The following is an 18759-nucleotide window of genomic DNA, read 5'->3' on the forward strand; positions in this document are numbered from 1 at the left end:
GACAGATCACTAGACCTTGAAAAATTAAATTAAAACCGCCATTGAAGTGTCATCGCTTTAATATCAATCCTCGGGAGAAAGATTGCGTTTAGCCTTCATTTATAATTTAATTTCATATTCATGGATTTAGAAACAGAGCAATAATCCCAGGGAATTTAGAATTTAATCAATAAGATAATAGTAAACTTTCCAGCACTAGTAAAGGGAATACATAAAATATAATTTATGAAAGCAAGTAAATTATAATCAATGAAAGTTAATTGGACCTTTTCAGCACAGTTTTTAATTCTGTTTATGAAATATTAAATTTTTTAAATGAAAGCTTGACTAGCATGTGTTTTGTATATAATTTATGAAAGCAAGTAAATTATAATCAATGAAAGTTAATTGGACCTTTTCAGCACAGTTTTTAATTCTGTTTATGAAATATTAAATTTTTTAAATGAAAGCTTGACTAGCATGTGTTTTGTTGACAGGTAATTAAGATTTGAGCACTGTTTATTTGAAAGTAATCCGAAAAACTATGGTACTGACAATTTTACTTGATGTTTAATGATTATTATTGAACCTGAGTATTTCTCTGTAGCCGGTCTATCTGAGGATAGTCATCATTATATGTACTGCATTTAGAGCGGCTACTGAGCTGAAAAACCCAAATATCACTTAGCCCGACCCGGAACTCAAACCCAGGACCTCAGAGCGCTGCCATACCGCACATGCAGTACAACTACGCCACCGAGGCAGTCTTGGTACACTTCATGGCAGACGGATCATCTGCGACGAAACACTACTTGTAACTTTTTGACCCAAAAGTGTGCATTGCTAGACTTTTATATAGGCATTCATGCATGACCCGAGCGATACTCCGAGCAGATTAGTATAAAGTAATGTTTAATGTTTACGTTGTGGTAGCTATTATAATCGATTTAATATTTTACTAATATTAATAATTTAACGTACACGTGTTACCTATTACAAAACTAAAAACAAATTAATTTCTCCCATAAATTGTATCTTTATTTTACTTTGGTCATATTTCGTGAAATACGAGCAATAAAAATGTACGAAGGCGCCACGTTTTCACAATTAAGTTAATGTAGTCGAATGGGTTTTATTTTCGGGTTTGTTTTGTTCTCTGAATTAGTATCGGATGTGGGTATCACAAAGTTGCACGTATTGTGTTTAAAAATTATTTTTGGAGCATAGAATAAAGACGTAAAACGTTTGGATTTTCCGCGCATAAAAAGTCAGATCATGTCGATTCTACATAGTAAAGTGTATCCCCTTTATCCTCATAGAGTTAAGAATAGACATACTTCTCATTAGTCCCTGTCTCGTTAGGTAAAGAAATATCTTTATAATTATCAAATAAGTATAATATAAAAGTAGAATATTTTTTTTGCTTTAAATGACGAAGCGAGCTTGGTGTTCGCCAGATCGTAATCGATATGACCGCCCCTAAACAGTAGAAACACTATCCTAAACCTTGAATTACAAAGTATTGTTTGATATTCCACTGCGCTCGCCATCCTGAGACATGAGATGTTAAATCTTATTACGTCTAGTAGTTACATTGGATACAATGTCTTTTAAACCAGGAACATAACAGTGACTACTACTGCTACTTGGTGGCACAAATAGACATTGTGATGGTAGTTACCCAGGTGGTGCTCGCTACTACAAGTAATTGCTATTTCAGGCGGCGATAGCCTGGTTGGGTGTGGAACGGACTGCCGAAATGAATGTCCGCAAATTCGAAATTCAAGGGCACACACCTCTGACTTTTCTAAAATCATGTGTGTATTTATTTATCATTGGTAGCTTTAACGATAAAGGAAAACATCTTGAGGAAACCTGCATACCTGAGAATATCTCTATAGGTATTTTAAGGGTGTGTGAAGTCTACCAATCTGCACTAGGCCAGCGTGGTGGCCTAAGGCCCAATTCCTCTCAGTTGCAGAGGAGGCCCATTCCCAGTAGTGGGACAGTAATAATACAGGGCTGATATTATAATTACTTTTAAGTAGTATGATTAATAGGTTTTTTGTCTAAAGCATAATTTCTGGACTCTGTTTGACTGTTAAATATTGCTTTGATTAGATCTGCTTTTGTATATTGTGCAAGAAGTAGTAGGAAAAGCAAGGATTATCTGGTATGTCCTTAATTTTCAGTATTAACGCTTTGATAATGATTAATAGTCTTTTAATGTCTTTTGCATCTAGTTATTTATTTAGATTGTTGTGTAAGGTACGCATCAGTTTTTATGGTATAGGTGTTACCAATGTCCATACCATGTTGAATATACCGGTTCTCGTCTGATCACCAAAGTTAAGAAACGTCGGGCGCGGTCAGTACTTGGATGGGTGACCGCCTGGGAATACCGCGTGATGTTGGCTTTTTGATATTTTGTTTTCTACATACATACATACGCGACAGGGAAATTGAAGAAACACACACAGCCATGTTCGTCTACATTTTGCATCGATGCGGAACGATGCTGTATCCATAGTCCATAACTTATATGCTATTGTGTCAATTTTAATCGCTTTTATCGTGCTTCACGCGACATACAGGGGGTAGATGGCGAGCAAAAAAAACACGCCATATTAAACCAAAGGACTTGTAAGCGCAAGGCTTGTTCTAGAGTGGCCAAATACGTTTCTATGGTGAGCGCCGCGAAATCTTTCCCCCTGCCCCCCAGGTACGCCCATGGTAAGACAGTGGTGTAGCCATCAAGATTTAGGTCCCCGACTCCGGCCTAATACTAAAAAAAAAACAGTATCACTTCACTCAACCCGGAGATCGAAACCGAGACCGCTGCCGGCAGTCGTGCCACATCTACGCTGCCGAGACATTCAAGTTTCGAAAGTTTTCTGTCGGGCATAAACTTTGGAATACAATTTACCTGAAACAAAACTTCTCCCTCAAAAAACGTGAGCTGATGTTTTCGTGTCCTCAGTAAAATCCCGACGAGTTTGTCTGATATTACCGTGTAGATCTGCAAAGAAAATTGAGAATTATTAATACTTAGTTAATAAAGTAGAAAACATTGTTATTCGGGATTATTTATTTTGCCTCTGGCTTTAAATTGCTTGTTCGATGTTGTTTATTATAATTTAGCCGTGCGTGCCTTATTGATATGGAAACATTTTTTTTATATTATGTAACTAAGGTGCCTAATGGTAAGCGATATGACCGCCCTTAAACAGTAACATCATACAGAATTTTGAATAACAAACTGCGTGGCACTCCACTGCACTCCACGCTATGTCCGATAAGAGTGGAGCATGAATAAAAATTATGCAAAAACAGACAATTTTTTAGAGTTTTCATTGCTTCCGCTGCGTAAACAGTTAAAGTTACGCAACAAACATGTATGACGAAATTATTCCTCTTAAAAAGTTCTAAAATATATTATAAAATATAGTCCCCCGCAGCATCTGCCTGTCTGAAGTTGATAACTCAAAAACTACCCAACGGATTTCTATGAAATTTAGTATAGAGATAGTTTGAGACCCTGGGAGGGACATAAGCTACTTTCTATCTCGGAAACATCTTTCACGAGGGCGGAGTCGCATGCGAAGCTAGTTTAATATAATTATCAATGCCCTATTCACTGTCATGACTACTATCCCTATTAATTAAAGACCCTTGTCATAATTTAAACGGAATTCGGCCAAATGAAATATCTTTTAGTAATAAATCGAATTCCTCCTATATTGGTATAAAATTACTTAAATTTCCGATACTTTATATTACTTATAGTCATATGATTCGCGTTCAGTTTTGTCTATCATGAGTAATGTTTGTGTTCAAAAGCATATGGGTTTTCAAAGGAAATAATACCACTTTCCGTTGACTTCCACCTCTGATACTTCATCGGCGCACCACACTTTCCAATTAGGTCGAACCAGTCCTGGATTTTGTAAATAGGCCGTATAGGCCGCGGCTTATTGGCGCCTGCTTCTTAGGGGCGGCAGATTCAGAGGACGCTCACTCGATTAAATTAATCATTCGTTTATTGAACTTTAATGCCTTCCATAATACTAACAAATGGAAAATTATTAAATATTTTAGAAACCTACATACATACATACGTACGTACATAAACTTACCTACATGGGGCGACGGAAAGAAAGTGGCTTACACTCATAAAAAATATAAATATAGCACTGGGTCGAAGAATGAATTAAGGACTGTTTACTACTCGCCAACATCCTTTAAGATTGAGACTTCCAGGCAATATTAGAAACTCATAGTCTCTTCCGGGACTTGGATCAAGGATCTTAGAATCAAGAGCCACGTGAAGGACACTACGCAACAGCGGCAACGAGAAATCTTTACTGCCAAAATTAGAAATCGGACTCATTGGTTACTTCGGCAAGTAGTTGAAAAGGTACCAGTACAATATAACTCCTCCCTATCTTTCTATTTGATTAATTTTATTGCGGGATAAAGACAAATTTGTATTCTCTGAGACGCGCACTGCGTATTTTCTTTTTCTCAACGGCTGATCCTGCAGTCAACACCAGGGGGAACCTGCGAACGGTATACTGGTTCCCCCCGGCTTAACGACTGCAGGGGCTAGGAGGACAGTGGGAGGGAAGAATTGGGAGAGGAGTGTGGGGGAAGGAAGAGGAAGTACTAGGATGGGCGGAGACGAAATGGAGGTGAACTGTTCTAAGAGTCCCTGTCAGACCCCCCATGTGAACTTACAACCATGCGGGTGTATGCATCACATTTTGTGTGCCTAGGGCCGCGACAAATGTCCCCCATGCATGGGCGTGCATTCGGTCTGGAGACCGAGCGCACAAGAATTGCCTCAGGGGGGCGCGCTGTTTATTGGAGTTGTAGTGGAAGGTGTGAGGGAGGGGGTCTCAATCACTTCGTGATGCATACAAGAGTCGTAGTGGAGGGTGAGGCGGCAAAGTCTCAATCACTTCTAAAGTATAACTGCATGCCAACCTGAATTAAACATCAAATTAGAGCATCAGGCTAGAACACGGATCTCTATAAATTCCATACGATAGATGCTCATTTATCTAAGTCCATATGGGATATTTAGAAAAGCATAAAACACAGTGATGGAAGAATCCGCATTGGCAAAGTAAAAATGAGGTCAACATATCGAGTTTACCTTAATAAGTCCGAATATAAACTTGTGGAAGTAAACATATGGAATTTACAATGTATTAAATTTGAACCGTATGCGTCAATACGTCGATAAATTTCGTACGATGTAAACAAACAGTCCGCTCTATGTCGATATATTTGTAACGTTACCTTATTCGGGTGCATGCACATCGGTAATACATGGTTAGGGGATCGGCGAATTTATATCGATGTCGGTAAAAATTAAACAGGGATGGACGATTTGAAAATAATGCCGTTACAATGTTACATCAGTATGAATAGAGAAGTTTATTTATTTTTCCTATGATATTGAGTAATCTTTTACGTCAGAGGCAGCGGGACAAAACATACATAAATATTTAACTATGTCAGACGTATACAATGTTTATTGGTAAAGCTGATAGTACAAATATAAAACAATTTATTAATCAAAATGCATTTTGGCAAGCATTTGAAGATTCATTATTCAGTTCATTTCATTTTCACTCAAACCGTTTTCAACAATAAACATTCTGTTGCTCTAAATCATCACTTCCTACGTCAATGGTCTTTGATATGAGAAAATGTTCATAAAAAATGATTTCCGGTTGCTCGTCTACCGATTTCATTTCATACGCATTTGACAAAGAGAAATGTTTCCGTAACTCGGTGTAGTATACTCACCTTTAATTTACTGAGCATAAAATATTAGTCCAATGGAATAGATGTTAAAGGTGAACGACTTTATGAATCAAAAGATATGTGGTAGAAGATATATTTATATAGATGTTAAAGGTCATCGAGTTTGTGAACCAAATAAGATGAGTAATAAATGTATATATTTGATTACTTTGGGCAAATTATAAGAGAAACAAGCTATTTTCGTTAGGTCTCTCGTCGTTCCACAGTTTATAACAACTTTGCTTTTGCATTTATTATCGTCAAATACTGGGTACTGTATAAACATCTTAATATTATAAATGCCAAACTTCGTGAAAATGTTTAGAAGTTTGAAAGTTTATTAAAAATAAACACAACATTCAAAAGAAATTTATAAAATGATTAAGCTGAAATTTGGCACACAAGTATTCCACGGATTAATGTAATTGGGTTTCTATCCCGGAAAAGTACACACTGGGATATTTTAACACGGGTGGAGTCACCAGCACCTAGAAGAGAACACCAAGGGATATACTAAAACTATCGCATATCTTAACGAACATAATATGTAAAATACTATCGATGTTTTATAAAAGCGTCCATCTCTACAAGATGGATGGCATTAGGCGTCCAAATTTAAATCTTGGCCATGACGGCGTGAGTCGCGACACGGAATGTCGTGACGTCACATTGGACTCGCACACCGGGTTCGATGTATTAAACAAGCTATAAATTATCAACACGTAGGTATGTACAAATACGAAACTAGTAAACAAAGATCTTGTAACACGACAGACGATATTTTAGACTATATTGTACACGGAGTAGAGAGATCATTCTTTTTATTGCTTTGCGTGTTGTATTATAAGCCTGGAATTGCTCGCAGCTTCTCGTGAAATACCTTATGTCTATTCTGGGATAAAAGTAGGCTGTATGTTGATCCAAGACCAGGGCTATTTGTGCTGGTGGTAGGATATATTTTATATCCGCGCGGATAGCGACCACCGTACATGAGGTGCTAAAACCCCTTATAGTGACTCAAATAAGTGGCTCGTGTTCTGGGATCAACTTGTGTATATCCGATTCCAACTGGCCAGCGTATTATTGTCGACTGCCGAGGGGTAATCATGTGGGGCAAAAATCAGTGGTTTATTGAAAGCTATATTCAAGATACCACAAAATACATTTAAAAATAAAGACAGTCAAATATATTAAACCAATCAGTTTTCATTTCGTACATGTTAATAAAATTTTATTCTGAAAGGGACTAAATATTAATTTTCTTATTGGTTTTAGCTTTTGGTTAGACGGGTCTTTAAGCCGTTTCAAGAGTTTAAATTACAATTATGTTGAGTAGTATAATCCATTCGACACCGCTAGGATATCATCAGGAAAAATTCTAGGATTAACGTATCATTCCCCAATAGCATAAAGCTAAAACTTGAACTCTTCATATAATATTTACATTTTATTGCTATCTATATGTACCTACGTACTGTTGTATAGAATCTGAGTAATTTACAAGATACCAATTATCTTTATTCCTTTAGATATATGATGAGTAAATCTTATACATTATTCTAAGAACTAAAATAATTAGGTAAGTATATGTAGAGATTAATTATAGCAAAGGGCCCAATCCCGTCTAGGGGGGCACATCTGACTTTTTGCAATTAGGAACATTCTAATCGAAGAACAGCTTTGATGGATGGATATAGGTAGACGAGTCAAAAAATTTCCCATTTACTTATACGGCTATAAAACCTGTCCGATTAAAATGCTCATAAAAAGATATTAATTAACTATGTTTGACTTTATGCAATGTTTTATTTTTAATATGTAACATCAATTAATACAAAAAAGCAATCCTTCTGTGAAAACAGCAATAAAATTCGATAAGAAATGGGGCAGTAATTCAAATTTAAAATATTACTACGTGCAGGAGTGGCCGTGGAGCGGGGGTATCGCTTCATCTCTTTCTTTCGCACACATCTTAATGCCCGCTGACGTCACATGCAAGTATTTGTCTCTTCTGTTTTTTGACACTAACCCCTACTACCAAACTTCAATGAATTATAACCTGTGGATTTTTTTTTAGATTTCAATAATTTCTTCTGTCTTATAATTTATACGACGTACACATTTCATAAAAGTTATAAAAAAAAAAAATTAAAAACGCTATATGAAAAAGACGGATTCGCCCCCTTAGGCGGAATAGAGCCCTCTGACTATTTGCAGGTGGCATGAAATTATTCACAAATCATAATGTGCCAAAAGTATGATGGATTACCTCCTGTTTACTCAAACTGTGAAAATATAATTTCATGCGAATGACACACATTGGCCTTGAAATTCTGTGATGTAATGTCACGGCCAATTTATTACGTGATCGTTTTAAAAGTACATGTTAAGCGAGAATTGTATATTATGGGTTTTAAGACAATATGTCATATACTTAATTAGGCTTAATGAGATAAATTTGGAAAAATAATATACCACTGGTGGTAGGTGTCTCATATGTGAGCGTCCGCCTGGGTAGGTACTACCGTAATGTCTTTTTCTGCCTCCAAGCAACAGTGTGTAGTCACTGTTCTGTTCCGGTTTAAAGGACATAATAAGACATCTCGGGTGAGAATGGCGAGCGCAGTAGAATACCAAACAATACTTTGTAATTCAAGGTGTTGGATGGTGTTTCTACTGTTTATAGGCAGTCGTATTGCTTACCATCAGGCGAACGGCAAGCTCGTCTCGTCATACAAAGCAATAAAAAAAACGGTTTTGATATTGTAGCTATAATATTGAGTGGTCAGTACTCAGGCGGACTTTTCTACAAGATATTGTTTTAATAATTAGTTTATATTTGAATAATGTAAGAAGTCCTCAATCTCCCCTAACTGAATTTCGGCTATGGCGGCCAATCTCAACGGAAACCAATCACATACGCAGGAGATATTATATTGCACAAGTGCGCAATAGAAAGGTGCACTCTCTGTTGCTTCACTCTCATAGTTCGATGTGACGGTAATCTGTCATGAACGGAGAGAGATCAGGGCAAGACCATCGGCGTTCGTGACTTCCATGGCATGGAGGACTCCGAATTGCGACTGAGTAATTTTAAGATGGAAAAACCCAGGCACAGTTAATTTTGGCTCCACCTGGGAAACGAACTCGTATCATCATCATCACAACTACGCCCCCGAAGCAGTCTTGAATAGTACATAACGCCATAATAAATTCCTTTATAATTAAGCACTAGATTCACTATTTTCTATATTTGGCCTGTCCGTTTTATACTACCAGTAAGCATCAATGTGCAATAACTGTGTTTAAATTTGCAGGAGCTTTATTCCCTATCTCAGTGTAAACTCGTACTCGCCGTGATACATTATCTTCGTGAAATTGGCATGGAATGGTATTCTATATGACAATTTCTGTTAAACGTGACGCGATGTGTTACGTTATTGTTACGCACTGTCAAAATAACATGTGGCATAGAGAATAAGGCCTAAGAACATTGAAATTACTAAACATTATGAAATACGATGTCTCAATATGACATTAGTGTCATATTGGTTCCAACCATTCTTCATGATATTGGCTTTGTTAAACGAAAAATGATTAGAAATATTACTAAAACTTTAGACTTTATTTTAATAAGTTATGTCAAAATATCGATAACGTGTCAAAGTAAGTAGATACTTGAGTAAAGTTTCATTAAAGTCTTTTGATAATACAGGTGATACAGTGAAATGGAGTTGATACTGGCTTGTTTTTAATTAAAAGCACTAAACGTATCACTATAATACATTGTGAGATTGACTAGATAAATAATAGTATATAAATATATAAGACATGCAATGGATACATAGAATACTGTTTAAGTTACGATAAATATCTAGCAAATTGTATTTGCATACGCAGTGATAATTACTTAACATTATCACCTAATGTATGCTTGTTGACCCAGCTATGATAAAAAAAATTGCTAAAACAAAACCAAAAGTTTATTTAGAAATATCGTGGATCCACAGATAAGCATTTGAATAGGCAATTAAGTAGATAGATGTATAAGACATAACTCAAACGTCACACGTGACAAATATGGTTTAGGTATATTCAAGTAAAAAAAATGCGATACTGCTTTTCGAATATATGACAATAAATTTTATTGATTGTCTGATAGATCTCCTGGCACAAAATTTTACCAATTACAGCTGTCTAACTTTTAAAATTAATTCACTTCGATTTCATTTTACTGTCTACTTATTCAAATCTTAAGTCTTAGTTTGTACACTTAAAAAATCACATTAGAAGTGCAAATACTCATGTATAATGTTTCTTTGAATAAAATATTTACTCATGTTTCTTAGTAATTCGTTATTGGCTCTAGAGTTTCAAATCAGTTATTGTCATTGTGTATATACTCGTATTGCAGCTTATAATAATGAAAAGTTCATAGAAATCTTATTGAATTCGATAGTTCAGAAGTATATTGACCCTACTCGTGATGCTTAAGAAAATAGATGCGAAAGAAACATTCGCAAAAGTTTTTTTTTATATACTGTATTTTTATATAACTAATAATTAGGCTGATCATCTTTACGAATGGCCATAAACAATAAGATTTTCTATCGAGCAGAATTTTTCCCAACTACGGTAGCATGATAGCTTGTGCAAGGGTATCCAATATATTTTGTTCAGTCCTTATATAAGTGGAGAAATGTCGATATCGTTTAATTGAGCCAGTAGTATAGATTTACAGCCTTTTCGATAAACGATCCCAATCTCAATCCTTAATCCGATTCCGAGAATGAACCAATCAAAATAACTTATTTGTAAGTATGTCAAAAGATCTTTGCTCCAATTGGTCCATTTTTGAGATAGATCGAAAAAAGCGATTAGGATCCGTGCAAGACAGTGTGACACAATTCTAGCGACCATTCAGATCCCCAACTCCTTTCCACTGTTGATATTATTTAAACAATGCTGGCCTTATTATAATAATAATATTACAAGATCTAAGCATTATATCTATAAAAGATCGTTTTCGACGATGTTACCACTAACCTAGGATAGTCTTATTTCGGGATCCGGTTAGTTATTCTTTCATTCAGCCGTTGGACATAGTCCAGGTTTCGATTCCACGCTCCTACAACTTAAAACAAAGCGACTATTTTGTTTTAGTTTCCAGATTTAAATGTTTATATACTTTTAGCTTCAGTAGGGGCTTAGCACTAGTGCTTGCGTTTCGAGAATGAACAAAATAATTCTGTAGGATAAAGACATAATTCAATTTATCTATAACTCACGTACCCGGTGACGTCATGGGATTTGATGTTCCAAATTTGAATTAAGAATAAAACCTACTTTATGAAAATAGGTTTTGGAAATAAATTTGCACTTCTCTTTGGTCGTAAGATTAAATTTATTATTTCATATAGCTGTATAATGTATCAACGGGTTTATTCGCCAAAATTTGCATTTAGATATACTCCTTTTCTATTTCTTGAAATTTATCACAAGGTGGGTAGATAATCTAGTAAAGGTCGCTGGATACGGGTCACTTCCAATAGGTCCATTTGGAAATCTAATGCTTATGATGATGATGATCACTAGCTTTTGCCTGCGGCTCCGTCCGCGTGAAAACGATTTTCCTAGATGAATATGTCCCCGTGACAAAAATTTGCTTAATATAGCACCCAGATATACAACTTCCTATTAGTGAAAAAATGATCAAAATCGGTTTAATAGTTCCTGAGATTAGCGTCTTCAAACAAACAAACTTCAACTTTATTAGTATAGATATAAAGCGATTATTCTAATTAAACTACATAAATACTAAAACTAGATAATAAATTCAGTTGGTTTAACATATGCACGCACCTGTTTGAACGTTACAATGCGTGTACTGATAATTCAGACCACAAAAAGCTCATCACGGCTGCATCGGTTAATTCCCTTGCATTCATGAGCTGATATAATTGGCACTAGGTGGTCAAATGAAATTTCCGCTTCACAAAATAAAATATGACATAAATTACACTGCTTTAATTTAAAATCCACAGTTTATTCGATTTGCGTACATTTGGTTTTAAAGTAGGCAGAGATACATTAATTTATTTATTAGACTAGTTTATTGTGGATAGTCAGATTCCTAAGTCTTATTTTTACGTATGCCATTGAGAAAGCATCTTTACTGTACACAGCTGTTCATCTTTACGTAAATACTTTTTGGATTCCGTCTACGATTTTTGAATTCTTAGAATATTGCGAATTCATTCTTTGTGTTTTTATTATTGTCTAGATTATTAATAGTTACGTAGTTCATTAGTTTTTAAATTCGATATTATTTAGAGGTCATTTTGTTCGGTGTTCTATTGATTCTTAACTCATATTATATATTAACCATTTTTTTTATGTGGGTACTACAAAGTGACTCCATAGAAACTGATTGTAAGTGGATTGATGTCCAGATAGAATGTTACCCAAAAGAGACGTTTATCAATCACCAGTCGACACAATTATGCCGACTTTTTGATGATACTTTCGCAGTATAAAAGTTAATTAATACGTAGAAGGTCTGGGGGTTCTATTCCGTCTTCGGAGGCATATCCGTCTTTTGCAATTACGGGGAATCTAATCGAAGGACAGCTTCGATAGCGGTAAGAGTCCAAAAATCCACCATTTACCTATAGGGCTATCGAAACAAACCTTTGATTAGAAATCTGTAATTGCAAAAGGACGGATTCGCCCGTGTGGACGAAATATACTGATAGTATAAAATATATTTGCGAGGATATTAGTGACACTTTTTTCTATAAAAATACTGAGCGTTTGACTGATAAAGGCAGTTGGCTTTTCATAGCATTGTAATGCTCTTTGCAGTTGGTCATTAACAGTTGTATGGGTCGGTTGGTTGGTGAAATCTTTGTCAAGGTATTTCTGGAGTGAGTAATGATTCCTGTTATTTTAAATAAAATCGCTACAGATCCTAATACTATTATTCCGGAAAATTTCAGGGGACCTTTATTCCGGAGACGAAACACTATAGTTAAAGAACAAAACATCCAATATATTTCAATTCCGCTCTCATGATTCACGCATTACAAATAGCCCAAGCTACGTTTTAAAGGACATGACAATGGCCGTCACCTGTTGTCTTGTCTAACAATAGTATGGCGTATTCGGCAGATCCAGGGAATCAGACTGGCATTGTATGGTGCCAAATATTTTCACTAATGATAATTGGTACAAAGCATAAGAGGGTGATAGTGTAAATTATTTGGGAAAAGATTCAGTAATTTGGTGTTTTATTCCGGAATAAAAGTGTTGCTATATACTTTTTCCGGTATAAACAGTATGACATACCTATTATATTAATCCAAGAGTCAATCAGTCAATCCGTATGTTTTGTTTTTTTTTTTCTACTTTCTCGGTCCTACTGCATTTGATGGTAAACGGAGTGGGTTCCAAACAGTGTTGGGTGAGGAGAGATCCATTACCAGTCGCGACAATTATGCCGGCCCAATTGAACTCGATATATACAGGATCTTAATTGGTTTACGTGTGATTTACTTTCACATTAAAATAGATTCCCGAGAAGAAAAAGGCAAATATGTATCTACGTATTTTTCAACTAACTTCATTATTTTGCAATGATTGATTGATCTGAAAATGGGCATTGTTTAAAAAGAATATAGTCAGTTTAAACATTAAATATTTTTACCTTTAATAAAATTTTATAAAGCTGTACCTTTGAGGGCACTTAGGTGCTCAAATTCTTAAAAAAAAATCTCAAAATTCATCTAAAACATCAAAGTAATATATAAGTTATTGGCAATTTAATCTTGATGCTTGAAGTACCTAATTCTTGAGTTTTCAAGAAAATCCCTTAAAAGTGAAAATCAATCAATTAATTTATTTTAGAGTATTATTAAAAACATAGCTCATAAAATATTAAGTCCAGAAATCAAATCGCAAAGGCATTTATTTCAGTTGGGGTACAGTTACATCGAAAATGTTTAAAATTATAATATTTTTTTTACTATTACCTTGTAATTTAACGTAGTTAATTTTAAATTTAGACTTGGTATTTGAGTTTAACAGATCTATATTGACTTATTTTTAAAAAAAGGTTAACCAAATAATGAGAAGTATTTACATCACGACTTGGATCGGAAACGACATTTGTGCGAATGATGTCAACTTCAGTTCATTCAACGCTCTCACTCGACACTCGCGCCCAATATTTGTTTTGTTTTTGTCATATATTTATTTTCTGCCAAACATCGACCTTGTGACATAACACATGTATAGGAACAATGAGTTTTGCGTAAAACAGTATAACGTAGGTTTAGAAACATGATCCATTGGCAAGTATTAAGGCGTGTTCACGTTTCTCTCAAAATAAACTGTCTGAAAGCTTTAAAATCAGACTCGCTTACATACGTCTTTAGTTTCAACTACTTTGGATTTTTAATTATGTTAAAACTAGACTTTATGAAAATATCCTCATTTTTAGTAGCTGGATGAGTCAATCGATCAGCCTGACAAGATAAATCTTGCTGAGATTCATCTTTTTTTTATACGAGCACGGGATAGTGGCGGCCATAGCCTAGTTGGGTGTGGAACGGACTGCCGAGACGAATGTCCGCAGGTTTAAATCCCAAGGGCACACACTTCTGACTTTTCTAAAAAATCATGTGTATTCTTTGTGAATTTATCGTTCGCTTTAACGGTGAAGGAAAACATCGTGAGGAAACCTTGCACATCTGAGAAGTTCTCTATAGGAATTTCGAAGGTGTGTGAAGTCTTCCAATCCGCACCAGGCCAGTGTTGTGGACTAAGGCCTAATCCCTCTCAGTAGTAGAGGAGGCCCGTGCTCAGCAGTGGGCAAGTATATAATACAGGGCTGATATTATTATATTATTATTATCGAGCACGGGAAATTGACCTCAATGCACCTGATGGTAAGTGGAGTGCGGTTCAGTAAGTAGAATTTCGACTGACGACATATACTTACCTCTCGGCAGTCGATACAAGTATGCTGGCCTGTTGGATCCGGACCCACTATGGCCGATTTTAACACCTTGCCTATGGCGGTTGCTATCAAGGCAGATATAAAATATATCCTACCACCAGTGTCTTACTAAATGTAAACATTCTTGGAAATGTTTAAATGTTAGAAGTTAATGCAGACACCATTGAATGGATTGTGATGAAGTTGGCAAGCAGACAAAGACGCGGAATAACACAATAGGGGCTATTTTTATGCTTGAAAATACACTGTATAAAATTAATTATAAATCCTACTAATATTATAAATGCGAAAGTTTGTGAGGATGGATGTATGGATATATGTTTGTTCCTCTTTCACGAAAAAACTACTGAACGGATTTGGATGAAACTTTTCAGTAATATTGGTTATACATAAAAATAACACATAAGTAACAATTTATAATAATTTTGTGTAATTTGGTCATAATATAACGATACATATCAAGTCAGTCGGAAGAAAATGATCCTGGAAAATTCCTCAACGCGGGCGAAGCCGCGAGCAAAAGCTAGTAAATAATGTTATGAAAACACCGAAATATAGAGTACATAAGGAACTGGTGTAAACTAAAACAAAATGACAAAAGCATCAAATCAAACAAATTGCGTACTTGACTAAAAATGTTTGAAATCGTTTTATAGTTTCCTTTAGCCTTGCTATAACTAAAATTTATTGCTATCGGCATTAAATTCTTCCGGTAGTTGCGAATTTTATGTGTGGTTATACAAAACCAGACGATTTGATGATCAAAGAAGTTATAAAAAAATGTTCATTACAGAAATAATCGACATTGATTTTTACTGAATACAGTGAAAAATTGCTAAAAAATTCCAGACTTAGTGAATAGAAAAATGCCGAAAATATACCTAAAATACCTACATCGCCATAACACAGGATGGTTTTCTAAGAAATAATTCACTTCTTTTTGAAAGATAACTAAATACTTATTCGACGTTGACGACTTGGCACACGAAATAAATGGCAATTCTATCAAGAAAATTGGAATGTCTTTTCAAATTTTACAATTAGTCAACATTTAACAAATTGTTCGTAATTTTGACAATTAGTTTATTAGCGCAACCTTGCCTAAAATCGGACGTTGGCCCCCGATGAACGGTTCATTTCACTAGAATAATGAATACTCGCTGGCATTAAGTAAGTCTTATGTATAGAAGTTAGCTCTAAAATTATTGCTAAAATAATTATATTATCTAGTTTTCATTGCCGATAAATGTTGAAATAAAACTATTTTGCAGATTTCATCGCGGTTTTTATACTATATTTTTTTCTCGACCATTCGAAGACTGCAGCCTTCGATCGCTGTGAGCTCATTCTGCGTAGATCGGAGCGTCAACAACTTAATTTAAAAAACAAAATTGTATAATTGTATAATGTATGACATCTGAGAAGTTCTCTATAGGAATTTCGAAGGTGTGTGAAGTCTACCAATCCGCACTAGGCCAGCGTGGTGGACTAAGGTCTAATCCCTCTCAGTAGTAGAGGAAGCCCGTGCTCGGCAGTGAGCAAGTATACAATACAGGGCTGATTTTATTATTATTATATAATGTATGTAGATATTGTAACTTTCACTTTTCGGTTGACCAACACCGTCCACCCCGTGACCACGAATGCTGCAAAGTCTTCGAAACGTCGGAAGAAAATGATAATATAAACCCGCAATAAAAACCACATAATAGTTTTATTTCAATGTCTAACATTCGCGTAAACATAAGAAATCATTATGCCGATAAATGCTTCATGGTAGCAGATTCGTCCGGGTTGTACCATATTTGATATTCGATGATAGAAATAACGAAATATAAACAAGAACTACCCGTTTTCCAATAGTCTTTATACATATTTGATATAATTGTCGAATCGCAATGGAAAGAAGTTATTCCGTACTTTCATTTAATTCCGATATTGCTAGCAAAATTCTACAACTAATATCTAATTAAAAGAATCTGTATCTGCCACAACATACGACTGCATCTTAAACAGCGACTAAAGTTGCCATCTTGAACGTACATTACACACTTCCTATTCAGTTGAAAATAATGTATGTACACAAACGCAATGTAGTTTGGTACGCGCTGTATTTTACATTTCAAAATAATTAGCTCAAAAGCAACCAGTGATAGTGCGGTGCAATCCTGAAGGGCAGACAACATCCTAAGATCAATCATCAATACTGGGTGCCCAGGGATATCCTTGGTACTGCGAGTACAGGTGAGTGGTAGATTCAATTCACACCATTACCATCTATTGTAGGTCTGGCCGATTTCCAAAACAAAAGTTTTATGACAAATACTTTGTTAAACTTTTCCTTCTCGTATGTTCAGTATTTATTATAATATATGCGAGTGGAATATGATATAGCACCTCTCATAATATTATAATAATTGCGAAAATTAGTGATAATGTTTGGATTGATAGAAGTTAAAGGAGAAACTGCTCAAGTGATTTGGATGATATTTAGCATAAGTACATATCCCTACTCAATATATTTGATGCTTCTTTTTACCCTAGAAACAAAGTTCTAGGATAACTAACCTATAGATGAACGTCTGACAGGAAAATTATATAATAGAACTTTTATTTCTTAAAAAGTTTCCACGCCGGCGGAGCTCAAAGCAATATCTATGTAGATAAGCGTTTATTTTATATATTTACTGGCTTGTGCTTGCGGCTTTGCTTGCGTGTAAAAGTTTTTTCAGGTTAAAAATCCCTCTATACGTTTTTTAGAGATAATAACAAGCTTATGATCATTCCAGAGTCTCAAACTATCCTCATATGAAATTTTGTCGAAATCCGTTCTGTTGTTTCTGAATTTATTGTATTAATACAAACAGACAGACGCGAGGGATTGTATAATAAGTAAGCATTTATGGCTTACCGTGAACAATTCACCAAATGATATGACCTTCGTCGCGTCTTTGAGTTCAGGTGGAAGGAGGCTCTTACACGGTGACTTTCCATACTCGTTGATAATTTCACACAGTTCCTTCATTTCTGTGCATACTCTGGCTTGAGCCTCTGCCCCTCGGTACTCCGTCTTCGACCCAGGTATAGGTCTAAAACAGGAGAAATTTATTTTATTAATTAACCAGCGACCCGCCCCGGCTACGCACGGGTGCAATGCTGATACTAAATAAACTACAGAAAAACTGTGAACGTTGTATATAAAAACATAGCGGCCTGCTCTGGCTTCGCCCGGGTATAACATAACAAAATAACAGTATTTCTCCACTATTTAATGGATGCTATACATATAAACCTTCATCTTGCATCACTCTATCTATTAAAAAAAACGCATCAAAATCCGTTATAGTTTTAAAGATTTAAGCATACAAAGGGACATAGGGACAGAGACAGCGACTTTGTTTTATACTATGTAGTGATGAAACACGCCTAGCCATTTCGGATACGATGGTCAGTTTTAAGGAAGATTGTATCGTGTATATGTATGTGAACAATACACAGGTGCACTCTTTGTTTCTTCACTCTCATAGTCCAGCGAGACGGCAATCCGACATGACCAGGGAAAGATCAAAGAGACCAACGGTTTTACGTGCTTTCTAAACCACAGAGCTAGCACACCGCCAACTTCTTGACATTGAGCTGTGATTTAGTAATTTTTAATATAAAAAATCTCAGCTACAATTATTTTTGGCCCGGCCCGGGATTCGAACCCAGGACTCCAGCGCGGGAGTCATACTCGTACTGTATACGCATTACAACTACGCCGTCAAAGCAGTCTAGGGGAATTTTATTACAATATTTCTTACAACGGCAAAGTGACTGACGTCTCTTCAAAATAAATCCAACGAAAATGCGACTAAAGGATTTTCCATCCAAAGATACCTAGCACAATAATGCCGGCATACCTAAAATTGGTATTTAATGTAAAGTTCTCAATTTTAGATTATTAA

General features: G+C 35.5%; 1 protein-coding gene and 1 pseudogene across 1 annotated transcript in view; one reads left to right on the plus strand and one right to left on the minus strand.

Moving 5' to 3' along the window:
- The first annotated feature begins 2277 nt into the window (after nt 1-2277).
- On the plus strand, nt 2278-2396 carry LOC115440132 (annotated as a pseudogene).
- Nucleotides 2397-2905: 509 nt separating this feature from the next.
- LOC115440115 (actin-binding Rho-activating protein) overlaps nt 2906-18759 on the minus strand; it is a gene marked incomplete at its 3' end in the record, with an annotated part of 32861 nt that continues 17007 nt past the window's right edge. The window contains 2 exon segments of the mRNA XM_037436599.1: nt 2906-2998; nt 17724-17901. Coding sequence (XP_037292496.1) covers nt 2906-2998; nt 17724-17901 — 271 coding nt within the window.

This window comes from Manduca sexta, chromosome 8 (assembly GCF_014839805.1).
Source record: "Manduca sexta isolate Smith_Timp_Sample1 chromosome 8, JHU_Msex_v1.0, whole genome shotgun sequence".
In the NCBI taxonomy this organism is placed as follows: Eukaryota; Metazoa; Arthropoda; class Insecta; order Lepidoptera; family Sphingidae; genus Manduca; species Manduca sexta.